Source organism: Balaenoptera ricei, chromosome 12 (assembly GCF_028023285.1).
Source record: "Balaenoptera ricei isolate mBalRic1 chromosome 12, mBalRic1.hap2, whole genome shotgun sequence".
In the NCBI taxonomy this organism is placed as follows: domain Eukaryota; kingdom Metazoa; phylum Chordata; class Mammalia; order Artiodactyla; family Balaenopteridae; genus Balaenoptera; species Balaenoptera ricei.
The window spans coordinates 77,798,605-77,816,592 of NC_082650.1; the positions used below are offsets into that span (position 1 = coordinate 77,798,605).

The 17,988-nt window shown below is 40.1% G+C and overlaps 2 protein-coding genes across 2 annotated transcripts; one reads left to right on the top strand and one right to left on the bottom strand.

The window, feature by feature from the left end:
* Window positions 1-210: 210 nt before the first annotated feature.
* Window positions 211-885, bottom strand: LOC132376417 (COP9 signalosome complex subunit 8-like). The gene has a single exon (XM_059942081.1). The coding sequence runs from the start codon at window positions 838-840 to the stop codon at window positions 211-213; it is 630 nt and encodes a 209-aa protein (XP_059798064.1). The 5' UTR covers window positions 841-885.
* A 5,007-nt stretch (window positions 886-5,892) lies between these two features.
* Window positions 5,893-10,609, top strand: LOC132376114 (von Willebrand factor A domain-containing protein 8-like). Its single transcript, XM_059941642.1, is given in 5 exon segments — window positions 5,893-5,927; window positions 7,732-9,341; window positions 9,344-10,005; window positions 10,007-10,075; window positions 10,077-10,609. Coding segments are annotated over 5 exon segments (2,652 nt in total). The 3' UTR covers window positions 10,353-10,609.
* Window positions 10,610-17,988: the final 7,379 nt, after the last annotated feature.

Sequence of the window (17,988 nt, forward strand, 5' to 3'; positions counted from 1 at the left end):
TTACAAAATGAGAATTGTTTCAACAACCATTCAACATGTTTAAGGACAAAAAATATATAATATACTTTATATTAGATATGTATTTTATCACATACTCAGTAAGGAATGCTGAGGTGCTTAATCCATCCAATAAAATTGAAAATAAAAATTTTACATTTTTCTGTCAGTATTCAGGATTCTGAAGGTGGATCTTGAACTCAGAATGATAAGTCAGTTTTTGAGGAAAGCCACATAATCGGTGAGTCTGGCTAACTGCTGTTCATTGGGGATGGGTGGAACGGGGGCAGGCTCTGAAAAGGGAATAAACCTGTTAAAGGAAACATCCAGGGCCCCTGCAACTGGCTTTTTGGGCATGACCATCCTTGTGGTGGAGTCGGCCTGCCATCCTTGTTCTAGGATACCTTTCACAGCCTCTTCCATGGGAAGTCCAACAAAGGCTACGAAATCGTCGGTGATGATGGAGGTACATGCCTGAGAGACCAGGGCGAAGGCTCGCCTCCGGGTGGCATCTCTAAGTGCCTCCATGATTGGCTGGACTGTCTCAGACCACGGGTGAGCGCTGATGGTGGTATAGAGCCCGGGGAAATCTCTCTGCCAGATTCTTTGTCCTACCAACCAAATTCCCCCAAGTTCAGAATTTGCAGATTTTATAGCAGGTGGTATTCTTTTCCAAAGATATCTTGCATTATTCATGTCATTGTAAAGCAGATATAAAGCTAGAAGCTGACCATACACTGGGGGTGTAGCAATTCCTCCTGAAGCCTCGAGCTCCTGGTTCTCACACTGATCCAGCAACTTTCTGAAACTAAAGGAACTTTCCGCCATCACTGCCACTGGCATTTTCCCGGCCGGTCCCGCCACCAAACCTCCCCGCCGAGCCGGACCTCAGACTGTCCCTCGGGGCGTCGCGCCCACCTGATTTTTTAATATTGATTTTGTATCTTGCAATTTTATTGAATTTATTTTCTAACAGATTTTTTGGTGGAGTCTTTAGGATCTTCTATATGTAACATCATGCCATCTGCAAATAGAGACAGTTTTACTTTTCCCCTTTCCTATTTGAATGCCTTTTATTTCTTTTTCTTGCCTAATTGTTCTGGCTAGAGTTTCCTATACTGTGTTGAATAAAAGTGGTAAGAGAGAACATCCTTGCTTTGTGCTTGATCTTAGAGAAAAATCTTTCAGCTTTTCACCATTGAGTATGTTAGCTGTGGGTTTGTCATATATAGTCTTTATCATGTTCAGGCGGATTCCCTCTATACCCACTTTGTGGAGAGTTTTATCATGAATGAGTGTTGAACTTTGTCAAGTGTTTTTTCTGCATCTATTGAGATGATCATATGATTTTATCCTTTATTTTGCTTAGGTGGTATATCACGCCTCTTGATGGGGAACGGTATGCTTCTAGAACAGCATGTGGAATGTAGAATTAAATGCGGTCAATTTGGAGACTACAATCTTCTACAGTGTTTCTGTTTCTTATGTTTCATAGAGGAAAGGGAAAGGAGAGAGCAAGGCCTGGTGAGAGAGAAGTCTAGAGAGGTAAGCAGTCATCAGATTATGACTGGTCATTTAGACCTAAGAGTGTTAGACTATATCATGAAGGCAGCGTGTCCTTTTGAAGGAGGGGTGACACAATCAAAATAAAGTTTTATCAAAATTATGTGGGCTCTGGAGTGGAAGAAGCAACAGTGGAAGCAGGAACAACAGTTAGGAGGCTGGTTTAGTAAATCAGTCAAGAAGTGATGTTGGCCTAAACTACAGAATTTGGAGAGTGGTGCAAGACAGCTTTGAGATCTTTAGGAGGTAGAATCATTAGTACTTGGAGATTGACTGGGGCCAGGAGTGATAGGAAGCATTCTGTCTTTTGTGACAGGGCACATTGGGGGGTGGTTCCATTTACCAAGATGAGGGACACAGGAGGAGGAGCAGATATGGAAATAGGTGGAGAGTAAAAGATAGTTTAGTTTTATGCATGTTAAGTGGGGGGTGACTGTGGTGTTACCTGTTGAGATATCTTATTGTTCATTCAAAAAAAATGTGGAGCCCAGCAATAAAATAAAGTTTGACAGTCATTAGCCTATAAATCTTAATGAAAGGAATACAAGTGGTTGAGGTCACTTAAAGTTTGTGAAAAGTAAAAGGAGAAGGATTCTAGGATAGGACCCCAAGACACAAAATAATTTAAAGAAAATTACAGCCACCTGAATCTAAAACTGCACATATCTTCTAAAAACTATACAGATCAGGAGAGTAAGTAAAACCACACAGACCCATGCCCACGACATAACTAGGAGGTAAAGACTATCATAAATTCATTTACAGGGAAGAAGGGAAATAAATAACTAGTTGTAAAGGCAACTCTGGAGCACATATCAAAGTAGAGAGTCAGATAGAGTCTTCATGAAAAAGAGAAGGCAGTGTTAGTCTAGTGGAGATGGAAAATAGAGTTTTAAAAAGATATCACCTTGTGTATGAGAACACTAACTCCTGAAAGTCAAAAGAAAGTATCTCAAAAGTGCAGGGGACCTAAGATGGAAAACTTGAGAGGGTCCCACTTGTGCAGACTTGAAAAAACTTGGTGGCGAGGCAGAAAAGGGGGAAAAACCAGTAGAAAACAAATATCTAAATAAATAAAAGAGAATCACAAATAAAAAGACAAACTAATTCTTCTCATCACAAAAGTTGTCATTTTTAAAGAAATTTCAGTTTATTATACCAACAGAAGAGAGTGTTCTTGAACTAAGAAAACTAGGAAGCTACCAAATGCCCAACACCTGCCTACATAGAATTATTTCTTTTTGCTAATCCAATAAAATATAAGATATTGGAAAACAGAAAATAGGTAACAACAACCATAAAAACTATAAGAAGACAAAAAATAGAAAACATTTCTGTTGATGAAAATTCTTCTGAAAACCATGAAGAGTGGAAAAACTAAATTATAATGTCATTAAATAAACATTTGCATACATTACAAAAACACCACCCCAGTCAGAAACTTCAAAAATTCAGAAGGGTGGGGGGAGGACTATGAGAACTAAGCAAACTCCAGAAAGAAACAGAAGAGAAAGAAAATCATGTCATAAATGAAGATTAAACTACAAGGTGACCAAGAGAGAACAGAATTAATGAAAAATACAACAAGGGGTATTGAGGAAATGAATTAAAATAGTCAAGAGCATGAATATAAAATAGAAAAACAATCAGAGAAAGTGATAGCTATAGAAGATGGGCAAAGATGATCTTACATACATATAATTGGAGTCCTTGAATAAGAAAAACAAAGTGATACAATAGAATTGTTATTTAAAGTTATAATTCAAAAAACTTCCCAGATGGTCAACTCAGAGACATATCCTGTGAAACTTAGACTTTATTCATAAAGACAAAAAAGTCTCTGGGCCTTCAGGCAAAAAGACCAAATAACTTACACAGGAACAAAATCAAGTTGAAACCAGAGTTTGTGAAAGCAAGATAGAAAGCAAGACAACTTTGGACCAAACTTTTTTTTAAAGAAAGAACAGAAAGTGTAAGTCAAAGATTTCATATCTAGACAAGTTGTCCTTCAAGTACTAAGGCTATATGGAAACAGTTTCAAAAATGTGAGCACTCAAGGAGTACTGTATTCACAAATATAACTAGAGGGTGAGCTTTATACAACCTAAAGAAGACTGGAGAAACCCTGGCACATGGACTGATGGTACACATTGAATATATTTCAATGTAGATCTAAGATTAAAACTTAAGGGCCGAAGGAGAGTGTATAAGCATTTTATGCTCTGATGAAATAGAAATAAACCAACCCCTCACAAAAAAAGTGGAAAGTAGAACAAACTCACTGCTGTACAGGTAATATGTGCAGTCAAAATATATCAGAGTTGACAAGCCAAATGGTAGAGGCTGCCGAAAGAGACAAGTGAAGGTTTTTTGTTGTTTTTATTTTTTACAAAAGATGTTAGAAAAATTATAACCTAGAAGAAAAGCAAAGCCTTTCTAAACACCAAAAGAAACAGTAAGAAAAAAAAAAGAGCAGAAAGATATCAGATATAGAAAGAAAAATGGTAACTATAACTAATATTGATAGTAAATATAACATAAAATGATACTACAGACTTGAACCAGGATGTATTGTTAAGTGGAAAAAGCAGGTTACAAGAAGTGTATATAATATGGTAGCATTTGTGAAGAAATATGGGTGAAAAAAGAATAGACATATGCAATTTTTACAAAAAAGAAATATCAGAACCTAATAAAAATGGTTACCCATCAGAGATGGGTGGGAATGAGATGGGATGGATGGGGGCGGGGTAGTGAGACTTCTTTGAGTTTACCTTTTAATCTGAACCATTTAAAAGTTTGTACCTATACAAAAAATAAAATAAAATTTAAAAAAATGAAAAAACAAACCCTACAATTGAATACAAGCCAAAATAAATTAGTCTTTCTGTCAAAGTGATAATATTACCATACACACACAAAAACTCGATTTAAGTCAGTACTTTGAACTCAGTACTATGTACACTTTCAACTAGATACATTCTAAAGACAAAAAGAGTTGCAAAGAAATATTAAACTTCACATGGTAAGTTTGTTGTTGGTGAGATTGCAGTCATCTAAAACAGTTTGTATGTATTGTAAGATAAAGTAAATGATTAAGCATATTGCTACTGCAGTTAGGAATCAGAATTCTCTCCATATACAGTTGACCCTTGAACAATGCAGGGGTTGGGGGTACCCACCTCCACCCAGTTGAAAATCTGAGTATAATTTATAGTCAGCCCTCCACAGTTCCTCTAATTCATGGTTCCACATCCATGATTCAACCACCCTCTGACTTTGTTGTGCTGTCCTATTTACTATTGAAAAACATCTGTGTATAAATGGACCTGTACAGTTCAAACCTGAGTTCTTCAAGGGTCAACTGTATATATAATGGAGAAAGGCAAAGAAGAACCCCGTGGTGTTGGATTAAATTGGAAAAGAACATGAGGTCAATGAAGAAAAAAAATGTTTTTAATTGTGAAAGGCTTAAGTATATTTAATGCTGGTGGAAAGGAACAAGTGATAGGGGAAGACTGAAATAAAAGAGAAAGGGAATAATGGATAGACCAAGTTCCTGAGGGTATGAGAACAGGATCATGCATTCAGGTGGAGGCTTTAGTCTTAAATGGGAAAATGGATATTAATGTATTTAATGTATTTTAATGTATTTCAACATTCAGGAGGGAATGTTGAAAGGACAGGGACAAATATAAATAAATGTGTAGGTTTGGAGCAGGAAGCTCAAGGACTTCTGTAGTGCTGGCTCCCGTTTTCTCTGTGAAGCAGGAGATGAGCCCATCTGCTAAGGGTGACAGGCGTGATGTAGGAGGTTTTAGGATAGCAGCGAGGATTTGAAATCTACTATGGAGAATGGGAGAGAGACTTGATTGGAAGAGCATGGAAGGATTGCCAGGTAGCACTGTGGATCTCGTTGGGGTTGAAGAGCATTAAATTGTATTGGCACCAATAGATATGTTTTCGTAATTTTCTTCAGCCTTAGAATATAGGTACGTAGACATGTGGATTGGTCCAGGACTGGGGTTTTGCTAGTCCAGAGCAGTTGGAAGAACAGTGGGTTAATGTTATTGAGAATATTGGCAAGAAAATGTTGATTCAATGAATTACAGATTTTTAGATGGTTAGGGGAGGGAGCGAAGACAGAAATGTGCATATAGGGAGAAAGAGTCATCGAGTGGTTAGAGAACTCAATGAACAGAAAGAACATGTACTGAGGAATCACTAAGGGAGGGAGTTGGAGAAAGAGGGTAAGAAGTTGTGGTCAGGAAATGAGAGAGTTGGATTCAGATTTGCAGAGGTAGAGCAGTGATACTACAGTCCAGGTCTGTCATGACAGAGGTGGCTAAAATCGAGTGGAGAAGAAGGTAACTGAACATGAGAAGGTCAAGAAATTGTGAAACTTGGATATTGTATAGGCAGGTTGTCACCCAGAATGATGGCAGAAAATGGTACGGAGAGGAAGACCACAGTTAGGTGCAAAATTGTTTTCTGAGTATGGGATAATTATCCATGGAACCCACAGGACCTCTGAGTCCAAGGGAGGGTGGAATGTGATACGGCTGGAACATTTGGACCTGCAAGGAGAGGGGGATTTTGCCCAAGGATTGGTTTGAAGCATCACTGGATGCGGAGGATCTGAGCTCTGCTTCCTCATTCTGAGATGCCAAGGGTGGAGAGAGCCATATTCTCCACTTGAGGAGACTTCTGGGGAAGTAGTGAGTGTCCCGGGGTAGATTGAGGCTTTAATTAAGGAAAGAAGGTGGAGTGATTCATGGCAGGGTCAGCAATTGAGGGCTCTGTGAAGTCTAACAAAGCATTATGAATGGAAGGATGGACAGAAGTTGGGGTCATAGGACACTATCATAATGAATGCACATCTCTGATTGTTTCAGAGGGGAATCATGATAGGCTAGTTTATCTTCACCACACATAGCCACTTAATGACTGTTATAGAAGGAAAGGCAGACTAAAGCCTCTAAGACTTAACAGTAGCAATGTTCAGCCATACATACACCTGCATCATTAAAAAAAATAATAAATTTATTTATTTATTTTTGGCTGCTTTGGATCTTCATTGCTGCCCACAGGCTTTCTCTAGTAGTGGCAAGCGGGGACTACTCTTCATTGTGGTGCGCAGGCCTCTCATTGCGGTGGCTTCTCTTGTCGTGGAGCACAGGCTCTAGGTGCACGGGCTTCAGTAGTTGTGGCACATGGGCTCAGTACTTGTGGCTCACGGGCTCCAGAGCTCAGGCTCAGTAGTTGTGGCACATGGGCTTAGTTGCTCCATGGCATGTGGGATCTTCCCGGACCAGGGCTCAAACCCATGTCCCCTGCATTGGCAGGCGTATTCTTAACCATTGCACCACCAGGGAAGTCCCTACCTGCATCATTTTATGTGAAGTTTACTACAAAATAAAATTTTATTTTCCCACTAAAAGTGCACTTAGAGGAAGCAAATACTATAAAATCCAACGTGAACATTAAAATGGAATTCAATGTAAACCCAAGCTGATAATATAGTTTCTAAAGTACCATCTATGGACATATAGAGTTTATTTCAAAATTATCATGGCCAGTGAAATTAAGTGGACTCTGGGTTGAGAAAATTGATTTCCAGAAAGTGAGTCATAAAGTTGGAACTCAATCTCATAGTAACAAAAGGTCCCAGAACTCCTAGCAATCTATAAAGCTGTAACTAGGAAACTCAGAAGTAAATAAATTTCTTAGAGAATGTAGCTGTAGAGTTTTAAAAAACTGAAAAGCAATGAAGGCACTGAAAGAAAAATCTGAGGCAAAATAAACATTCAAATGATTTTCTGTATGGCACAGGTCAGGTTGGAAAACAGGAAAAATTCTACTCTGTGATATATACAAATATAACATAGCGTTATATCTAAGCATAACATATAGTTAAATCTAAGCATATACATATGCACATATATATATATATATACACATGTATATAATATGTATATCCTACATATAAAAATTGTGTGTATATATCCACTTGCTGTTTTAGAAAAGTCAAACTTGGGTGGGGCTAATGGCGGACTCTGGGAGGGCTCACGCCAAGGAGTGCTTCCCAGAACTTCTGCTGCCAGTGTCCTTGTCCTCACGGTGAGACACAGCCACCCCCCGCCTCTGCAGGAGACCCTCCAACACTAGCAGGTTGCCTCTGCCAGAGCAGACCTTCATGGGCTATTGGACAATTGGTCAGTCAAGAAATGGAATGCAAAAACTATTGTGTCCGGCAGAAACTCATCATATAGATGTAAAGGGTCCAGCACTTATAAACGTACAGGAGTATCCAATAGAAAGACATGAAGGAAGATCCCAAACCTTTACTGAAGAATGTGCCTCCTGAAAGTTACCATTGGATGAAATTACCTTAATCTGCGACATCGCTACATCACATGAAAATGAGGAAAATACTCTCTATGTAGTTGCATGCAATCCCGTTTCCTTATACTTTATGAATATGACTGGGAAAAGCGGCTACTTTGTGGACCTTTTTGACATCTTCCCAAGAACGGCCAGTGGAGTCTGGCACCCATTTGTGACAGTGGCACCGCTGGGAAATCCCCTCAAGGGTCAAGTGATTCTCCATGAGCAGCAGAGCAATGTGATCCTGTTGCTGGATACCACTAGCCAAGCCCTTCATCGTCTCATCCTACCTTCGGAAGAGTTTACACTTAAGAAAACTTCCTGGTGGAACAAGGAGGAAGCTGAAACTTACAAAATGTGTAAAGAATTTGTGCACAAAAACTGGCTAGTATTCTACAAAGAAAAAGGGAACACCCTGGCTGTGCTGGATGTTCTAGAAGGGCGAACTCACACCACCTCACTTCCCATCAACCTCCAGACAGTGTTTCTCGTTGCAGAAGACAAATGGCTTCTGGTGGAGAGCAAAACACATCAGAAATATCTTTTAACTAAGCCTGCACACATCGCATCTGAGGACAGTAGCGTTTGCCAGTTGTATGTGCTGAAAGAGGAGCTGCCTAGCACAGGGTTTGCAGTCACACAAGAAACAGACTTCAGCATACCTCATAAGATTTCAAGTCATCAACTATCATCTGAAAATCTGAGTTCAGCTGTGGGACAAAAGATTGCCTCTCCTAACCGAATTCTCTCAGATGAGAATAGTTATGCTACAGTCGTTGTTGGTTTCCCAGATCTCATGTCACTTAGTGAAGTTTATTCTTGGAAAAGGCCAACATCTTTGCATAAATCAAGGGTCACTGATACATTCTATGGAGGGAAGAAGAAAATTGGAAGCCCAAAGCAGAGCAGTTGTGTGACTCTTTTGGATACTAATCAGATAGTCAGGATTTTGCCCCCAGGAGATATCCCTCTAAAAGATATCTACCCAAACGATGTTATCCCTCCACAAATAGCTGGTTATATAGAAGTCACTGATCTCCAATCAAAGAGACTCTGACACATCCCTATTCCTGGATCAGGCTTTCTCTCACCATATACCACGTGGCTATCTACTATCTCGGACACAGATGCACTGCTGGCTGAGTGGGGCAAAGGTGGCGTTATCACTGTTGATATGGGAGGTCGCATTCGGCTTTGGGAAACTGGACTGGAACATCTGCAGTGGTCACTCATGGAATGGAGAAACATGATTGGACGAGAAGGTGGCAGACTTATGCAGGTAACAATCAACAGAGAGAGCGGTGAAGACGTGAGTTCCCCCAAACACGGCAAGGAGGACCCAGACAACATGCCGCATGTGGGCGGCAGTACTTGGGCTGGCAGCACAGGGGGAAGAGAGGTCTGGGCGGCAAAGGAGGTCCTTACCGGCTGGATGCAGGCCATGCAGTGTACCAGGTCTCTAAGGCTGAGAAAGATGCGGTTCCTGAGGAGGTGAAGAGAGCTGCGAGAGAGATGGGCCAGAGAGCGTTTCAACAGAGGCTAAAGGAGATCCAAATGAGGGAATATGATGCCGCAACCTATGAAAGGTTTTCAGGGGCTGTTCGACAGCAGGTGCACTCCCTCCGAATTATCCTGGATAATTTACAGGCTAAAGGTAAAGAAAGACAGTGGCTAAGACACCAAGCTACTGGGGAACTAGATGATGCCAAGATCATTGATGGGCTGACTGGAGAAAAAGCCATCTACAAACGCTGGGGTGAGCTGGAGCTACAACTGGGCAGCCCCCAACAGAAACCCAAGCGCCTGCGCCTGGTGGCGGACGTGTCTGGCAGCATGTACCGCCTTAATGGGGTGGATGGCTGGCTTGAGCGCTCGATGGAAGCCGTGTGTATGCTCATGGAGACCTTTGAGAACTATGAGGAGAAGTTCAAGTATGACATCGCTGGACACTCTGGAGATGGCTACAACATTGCTCTAGTTCCAATTAACAAAATCCCCAAGGACAATAAGCAAAGGCTAGAAATTCTCAAGACGATGCACATCCACGCTCAGTTCTGCAATGAGTGGGGACCACACATTAGAGGGGACAGAACACGCCATCAAGGAAATCGTCAAAGAAGAAGCTGACCGAGTACTTTGTCATTGTCTTAAGTGATGCCAACCTGTCACGCTATGGAATACATCCTGCCAAGTTTGCCCAGATCCTAACAAGCAACCCTCAAGTAAATGCTTTTGCCATTTTTATTAGATCTTTAGGTGATCAAGCAGCCAGGCTTCAGAGAACTCTACCAGCTGGCCAGTCTTTCGTTGCCAAGGATACCAAGGACATCCCTCAGATTTTACAACAGATTTTCACCTCCACCATGTTGTCCAGTGTTAAGAAGTGCCCTTTATCATCCCGATGACCCTGGGATTTGAAATAAGCTAGGAAGAAAGAGTATTCTGAAGAAAAGAAGAGGTCTATAAAGTGCCCCCGAGTGATGACTGGATAATTCTGGCATTCCCGGGCCTTCCTGCGCTTGCTAAGTAATCAGAGTTCAGAGAAGCAGCCAGAGCGAGGCCCGTGCATGGAAATCCACAACCATTGATGGGTTTACAAGTCATTAGAGGAAGCGAGTTGACCTGCATTATACAAAAGGTCAGGGTTAAGGGAAGGTGGTTTGAGAACTATGGCGTGTGGTCTGTTTCCAAAAACCTGACAGAAAGAGTACCTTGCTTTTGCCTTAATACAGCACCTGGTCACCTAGGATAACAAAAGTGACCCCAGCAAACTAAGCCTTTGATGCCACATTCTGACACTGGAATACAAGTCTGTGCAAACCCACCCACCCAACTACTCTTCAATAATTATTTTTATTTTCTCCTCCACTCTGTATTGCCCAACAAACAATGACTTTACAGTATTTAACCCACTGAAAAGTCCTTTCAATGGCAATATTCTATAAAAGGTTGGGTTTTCTCAATAATTTCATTTTCTTAGCCAAAACCAAAAGGAATCAAAAGATCCTTGGATTGCTTCCTTTCCCACATGACTTTTTTTTTTTTTTAAACTAACTCATCTGTTTCTGCTTCACTACCTTTTTTAAAAAAATTATTATTTATTTATTTTTGGCTGTGTTGGGTCTTCGTTTCTGTGCGAGGGCTTTCTCCAGTTGCGGCAAGCGGGGGCCACTCTTCATCGCGGTGCGCGGGCCTCTCACTGTCGCGGCCTCTCTTTGTTGCGGAGCACAGGCTCCAGATGTGCAGGCTCAGTAGTTGTGGCTCACGGGCCCAGTTGCTCCACGGCATGTGGGATCTTCCCAGACCAGGGCTCGAACCTGGGTCCCCTGCATTGGCAGGCAGATTCTCAACCACTGCGCCACCAGGGAAGCCCCCACGGGAGTTTTAAAAGGCTTTTTAAATAATAAGGAGCAAATGTCCTATTCTCCGTGCTGCTGGGATTGGAGGGATGTCTTGCCTTGAGTTTCCTGTTTCTTCTTCTTTAGTGCTCCTCAAAAGTTTCACACTCCTCCGTTTTGGTGTCCAAAACGTAATGCTCAAAATAACAAATGCTTATGTTTTTACATAACACAAAGTAAAAACAAGGCAGTATGTTTGAACTGAATGGTAATGAGATTTCTATAGCTACAAATATATATATATATATTTAAAAAAAGAAAGAAAAAGAAAAGCCAAACTTTGGCAGAACACATGGTGGTGGCAGCCAAGAATCTTCTCAGAGATTAGTCAAAACACAGCCCCTATTCTCTGGTAGAAGGGTTTATTCAAAAGCTCTTTATGAACAGTTACCTTTAGTAACATCTCTGCATTATAGGAGTAACAAACAATTGGCATTTTGAAAGCCAAAGCTTTTATTTATAATGCCGTAGTACTCCAGGGAGCCTTTGTGCTCTTGAAAGTGGTCTCCTTAGAGAGATAAATATCATTATACCATAGGAACCCTATAAAGTGTTTATGAATTTAATAAACACATATAAAGATATAGAAGGTCCTTTAATTCTGAATATTTTTGTAATTTAGCATAAACAGAATCTCTTATCAAACACATTATTAGTACATGTACTCTTTTTTCTACTTCCTTCATTCAACAAAGGGTTTTCAAGCGCCTACTCTGTACCAGACACTGTTCTAAGTTCTAGGTGGGAACCCACTGTGAATGCTGGTAGTACAAGAAGGTGGCACAAGGTCTTTGTGGAAGATCTCACCTGAGTTCCAGACCCACATACAATGGTCCACATAGACATGTCCACTTGGAAGTTCCTAGGCACCTCAGACTCACTCTGTCTAAAAATGAGCTCAGCGTCCTGAAATCCAAGCTCCACTCTATCAGTGAAGACTGATTCTCTCCTCATGTTCCTCCCTCCTTGTGAAAAAGCTTTCCGATGTAAACTTGAACACAATGCTATTGAAACTCTCCATGGCTCTCATGCCTAGAGCAATATTTCACAAAAATCTTTTTGAAAGCCCTAAAAAAAAGAGTGAAGATGGGTAAGCCTGGAAGAAAGGGAGCATAGCCTAAAATGACCACAGGCATGAGAAGATTGGGATTGACACATACACACTACTATATATAAAATAGATAACTAATAAGGACCTACTGTATAGCACAGGGAACTTTACTCAATACTCTGTAATGGCCTATATGGGAAACGAATCTAAAAAGGAGTGGGATACGTATATGTATAACTGATTCATTTTGCTGTACACCTGAAACTAACACAACATTGTAAATCAACTATTCCCCAACAAAAATTTTAAAAAAAACTCATGATTTACACCTTTATAATTCACAAAAATTTGCATATTAACACACAATATGTTCTTCTTTTTCTTAGAAGATGTTTTAAAATTCGTCCCTTTTAACATCTTCTCACCTATCTGAGAATGTTCCCTTCCAGACCTTTGAGTACAATTGATTTGCTAGGCAAATGACCACATATATCTTCTGGCTTCATGTACCTTTGAACACATGCCCTAGTTAGAGATGCACAGACCTAGAGGACAGAGCTCAGACCCTCCTGTACAATATGAGGGGACAATAGGTCCCATGATTGGGACATTGGCTCTGGAATTTAGTTGTTTATTTGAATCCTGATTCTGTTGTTTGCTAGTTGTGTGATCTTGGGCAAGTTATTTAATCCCTCTGAGTTTATCAAATAGGTATTATAATAGTACCTTCTTTGGGATTGTTATTAGGATTATGAAATGGTACAAGTAAAGGGCTCATCCTGGAGTCTAGCCCAGAGTAAATGCTCTATACATGGCCCTTCATCTCCTGTTATAGCTCCAAGAAACAACTTGCAGTCTCTTGTACATGCCATGATATTTCATGCTGACCTGCTTTCGGTCTAGAATATCTACTCCTATAATATTATATCACCAGGGAAGGAATAGAGGTAGAAACATATTTTCCCCTAAAGGGAAAAAAAGTTCCTGTATTTGTTGAAAACATGACAGATTTTTTTTTTTAATGTCATAGGTTAAAAGTCACCTATTCTTTAAAAAAAATTTTTTATTACTTTTTAATTTTTTTAAACATCTTTATTGGAGTATAACTGCTTTACAATGGTGTGTTAGTTTCTGCTGTATAACAAAGTGAATCAGCTATACATATACATATATCCCCATATCCCCTCCCTCTTGTATCTCCCTCCCACCCTCTCTATCCCACCCCTCTAGGTGGAGACAAAGCACCAAGCTGATCTCCTTGTGCTATGCAGCTACCTATCTATTTTACATTTGGTAGTGTATATATGTTGATGCTACTCTCTCACTTCATCCCAGCTTAACGCTCCCCCTCCCCGTGTCCTCAAGTCTACTCTCTACATCTGTGTCTTTATTCCTGTCCTACCCCTAGGTTCAACAGAACCTTTTTTTTTTAGATTCCATATATATGTGTTAGCATACGGTATTTGTTTTTCTCTTTCTGGCTTACTTCACTCTGTATTACAGACTCTAGGTTCATCCACCTCACTACAAATAACTCAATTTCGTTTCTTTTTATGGCTGAGTAATATTCCATTGTATATATGTGCCACATCTTCTTTACCCATTCATCTGTTGGATGGACGCTTAGGTTGCTACTATGTCCTGGCTATTGTAAATAGTACTGAAATGAACATTGTGGTACATGACTCTTTTTGAATTATGGTTTTCTCAGGGTATATGCCCAGTAGTGGGATTGCTGGGTCATATGGTAGCTCTATTTTTAGTTTTTTAAGGAACCTCCATACTGTTCTCCATAGTGGCTGTGTCAATTTACATTCCCACCAACAGTGCAAGAGGGTTGCCTTTTCTCCACACCCTCTCCAGCACTGTTTGTAGATTTTTTGATGATGGCCATTCTGACCAGTGTGAGGTGATACCTCATTGTAGTTTTGATTTGCATTTCTCTAATGATTAGTGATGTTGAGCACCCTTTCATGTGTTTGTTGGCAATCTGTATATCTTCTTTGGAGAAATGTCTATTTAGTTCTTCTGCCCATTTTTGGATTGGGTTGTTTTTTTTTTTGATATTGAGCTGCATGAGCTGATTGTAAATTTTGGAGATTAATCCTTTGTCAGTTGCTTCATTTGCAAATATTTTCTCCCATTCTGAGGGCTGTCTTTTTGTCTTGTTTACAGTTTCCTTTGCTGTGCAAAACTTTTAAGTTTCATTAGGTCCCACTTGTTTATTTTTGTTTTTATTTCCATTTCTCTAGTAGGTGGGTCAAAAAGGATGTTACTGTGATTTATGTCATAGAGTGTTCTGCCTATGTTTTCCTCTAAGAGTTTTATAATGTCTGGCCTTACATTTAGATCTTTAATCCATTTTGAGTTTATTTTTGTGTATGGTGTTAGGGAGTGTTCTAATTTCATTTTTTTACATGTAGCTGTCCAGTTTTCCCAGCACCACTTATTGAAGAGGCTGTCTTTTCTCCATTGTATATTCTTGCCTCCTTTATCAAAGATAAGGTGACCATACGTGCATGGGTTTATCTCTGGGCTTTCTATCCTGTTCCATTGATCTATATTTCTGTTTTTGTGTCAGTACCATACTGTCTTGATTACTGTAGCTTTGTAGTATAGTATGAAGTCAGGGAGCCTGATTCCTCCAGCTCTGTTTTTCTTTAAAGTCACCTATTCTTTTTTTTTTTTTAAAGATTTATTTATTGATTGATTGATTGATTGCTATGTTGGGTCTTTGTTTCTGTGCTAGGGCTTTCTCTAGTTGCAGCAAGCGGGGGCCACTCTTCATCGCGGTGCGCAGGCCTCTCACTATCGTGGCCTCTCTTGTTGCGGAGCACAGGCTCCAGATGCGCAGGGTCAGTAGTTGTGGCTCATGGGCCTAGTTGCTCCGCGGCATGTGGGATCTTCCCAGACCAGGGCTCGAACCCGTGTCCCCTGCATTAGTAGGCAGATTCTCAACCACTGCGCCACCAGGGAAGCCCTAAAGTCACCTATTCTTTATCAAAAAAGAAAATCAAACAAGTGTCAGCAGGATTGCAGTATTCTATAGAACTGAGGATGACAAATATCAGCTCATAGGCCCACACACTGCCTGTGTCCTTCCCTACCTCCTCCAACTGTATTCAGCTGTTGAATTTCTGCTTTGTTCTCCGTTTTCCATCTGTTTTCCATCTTTTTACTATTGAATACCTACGTTGCTTTTTTTTTTTTTTTTTTTTAATGCCACTCAACCATTCATGCATCACCTGCTTTCCTGGAGCTTTCACTGGCAATGCAAGATAATGTTACATTGAAATAAATCACCCATTAGAACCCTTCAGCCTGAGAAAAGTTCTTCTTAGCTAAATAATGTTGATGTTCCCAAACTGTGAAACTCAGCAGTCATGCTCATTTATGCAGTCCCATTATAGAGCCTGTATTCCAAATGCACTCTAAATGTTGGGGCCCCATGTGGGTCAGTCTCTGTAAAGAATCACACATAAAGAAGCCTGGCCTGGCTGGCCCAAAATGATTTCATAATATATTCTAACTTTTTCTCTCTCAACCAAACAACAAAGGAGATTCAACTCCTACCTCAGAACAACTGTTCTCAGAATTATTTTCTCTATTCTTCTGTTTTCTTACCCTCCACATGATAAACTCTTATATTCCAGAGTTGCTTACATACCAGCCTCCAAAATGCTCTCTTCAGCTTTAGTTCCCTGTGACTTTTCTCTTTATCTCCCTGCTTCATCCTTTCTCTTTCAGCCGTCTGATTTAGGCTCTTTATTCCCTTCATCCCCTGCTACCGTTTCCTTTCCTGTTTCTTCTTTCTCCCTATTTTTCTAATTTGTATCTCAAAAGGTTAGGCAATCAAGTTAGCAAATACTCTCTTTTAGTTCTAAGGAAGACACATGTGACTCGAGCAATTGTGAGTCAAAGGGGATGAAAAATCTGGCCCCCTCAGCACGTTTACTTAACTGTTTGTCCATTCACTGGACTGGGAGCTTCTTGAGAAGGTGTCATATTTACCTTTGTGCCTGCAGCACCCAACATATGGCCTGGCACGGAACAGCGCTCAATAACTGTTAACTTACTGACGAACGTTATTATTTTCTAACTAATTTTAAGGATTTCCTAAATAGAAAGTCATGAAAACATGAACTTGGTTTAATCTATAACATAACCAAGAATGTAAATAAACTTTAAGAGGCCTGTGGAGAGTCTAAGTCTCCTAATCCATAAATTATTTGTTGTGATATTAATTGGTCAGGGGGCCCTTAGCACTTAGACAGTCTCTTTCTTCATCTCGGTCTAGATACCTATGTCTGTGGTATGTCAGATCACAGGTCACCACATGAAGACATAAAAGAAGCATTTAGTTGATGACTTGCCCAAACTTTGTGAAAAGTTTGAATTATGAGTTCAACTTTAGCTTCTTTGGATTCTAAGGTTGGTCAAGTTCAAAAAGTAGAAAAATCCTGTGTGAACAAGTTACCACCTCACACTGGTCAGAATGGCCATCATTAAAAAGTCTACAACTAACAAATGCTGGAGAGGGTGTGGAGAAAAGGAAACCCTCCTACACTGTTGATGTGAATGTAAGTTGGTGCAGTCACTACGGAAAACAGTATGGAGGTTCCTCAGAAAGCTAAAAATAGAACAACCATATGGTCCAGAAATCCCACTCCTGGGCATATATCCAGAGAAAACCATAATTTGAAAAGATACATGCACCCCAATGTTCACAGCAGCACTGTTCATCAATACAATAGTTGAGACATGGAAGCAACCTAAATGTCCATCGACAGAGGAGTTGATAAAGAAGATGTGGTAAATATATATAGTGGAACACTACTCAGCCATAAATAAGAACAAAATAATGCCATTTGAAGCACCATGGATGGACCTAGAGATTGTCATACTAAGTGAAGTCAGAAAGAGAAAGATAAATACCATATGATACCACTTATATGTGGAATCTAAAGTATGACACAAATGAACCTATCTATGAAACAGAAACATAATCACAGACATAGAAAACAGAGGAGGTTGGGGGAGGGATGAAGTGGGAGGCTGGGGTTAGCAGATGTAAGCTTTTATATACAGAATGGATAAACAACAAGGTCCTATTGTATAATGCAGAGAACTATATTCAATATCCTATGATAAACCATAATGGAAAAGAACATAAAAAAGAATGTATATATGTGTATAACTGAGTCACTTTGCTGTACAGCAGAAAGTAGCACAACATTATAAATCAACTATACATCAATTTAAAAAAAAAACAAACCCCGTGTGATGTAGAGCCATCCAAAGCTGTCCTTTACTACAGACATAGATGCAGAAGGACATGATCAATTCCTGCTGTCCACGTTCCCCAGGCTCTTCCTTCACCTCCTGTACTGCCTGGATAGACCTTTCCCTTCCTGTCCTCTGCCATCTTTGGGGCCACAGTTCCTTGAATATTTGCTATTGGAAACCTTTGAGAGGAAACAAGCATGTGATGTTGTATGGGGAGAGCATGACAGAAACATTTGCTCATTTAATGAGGCATTATCTAGTGATTTAGTTTAATCCACCAAAATGTATAGACAGTGCATATGATGA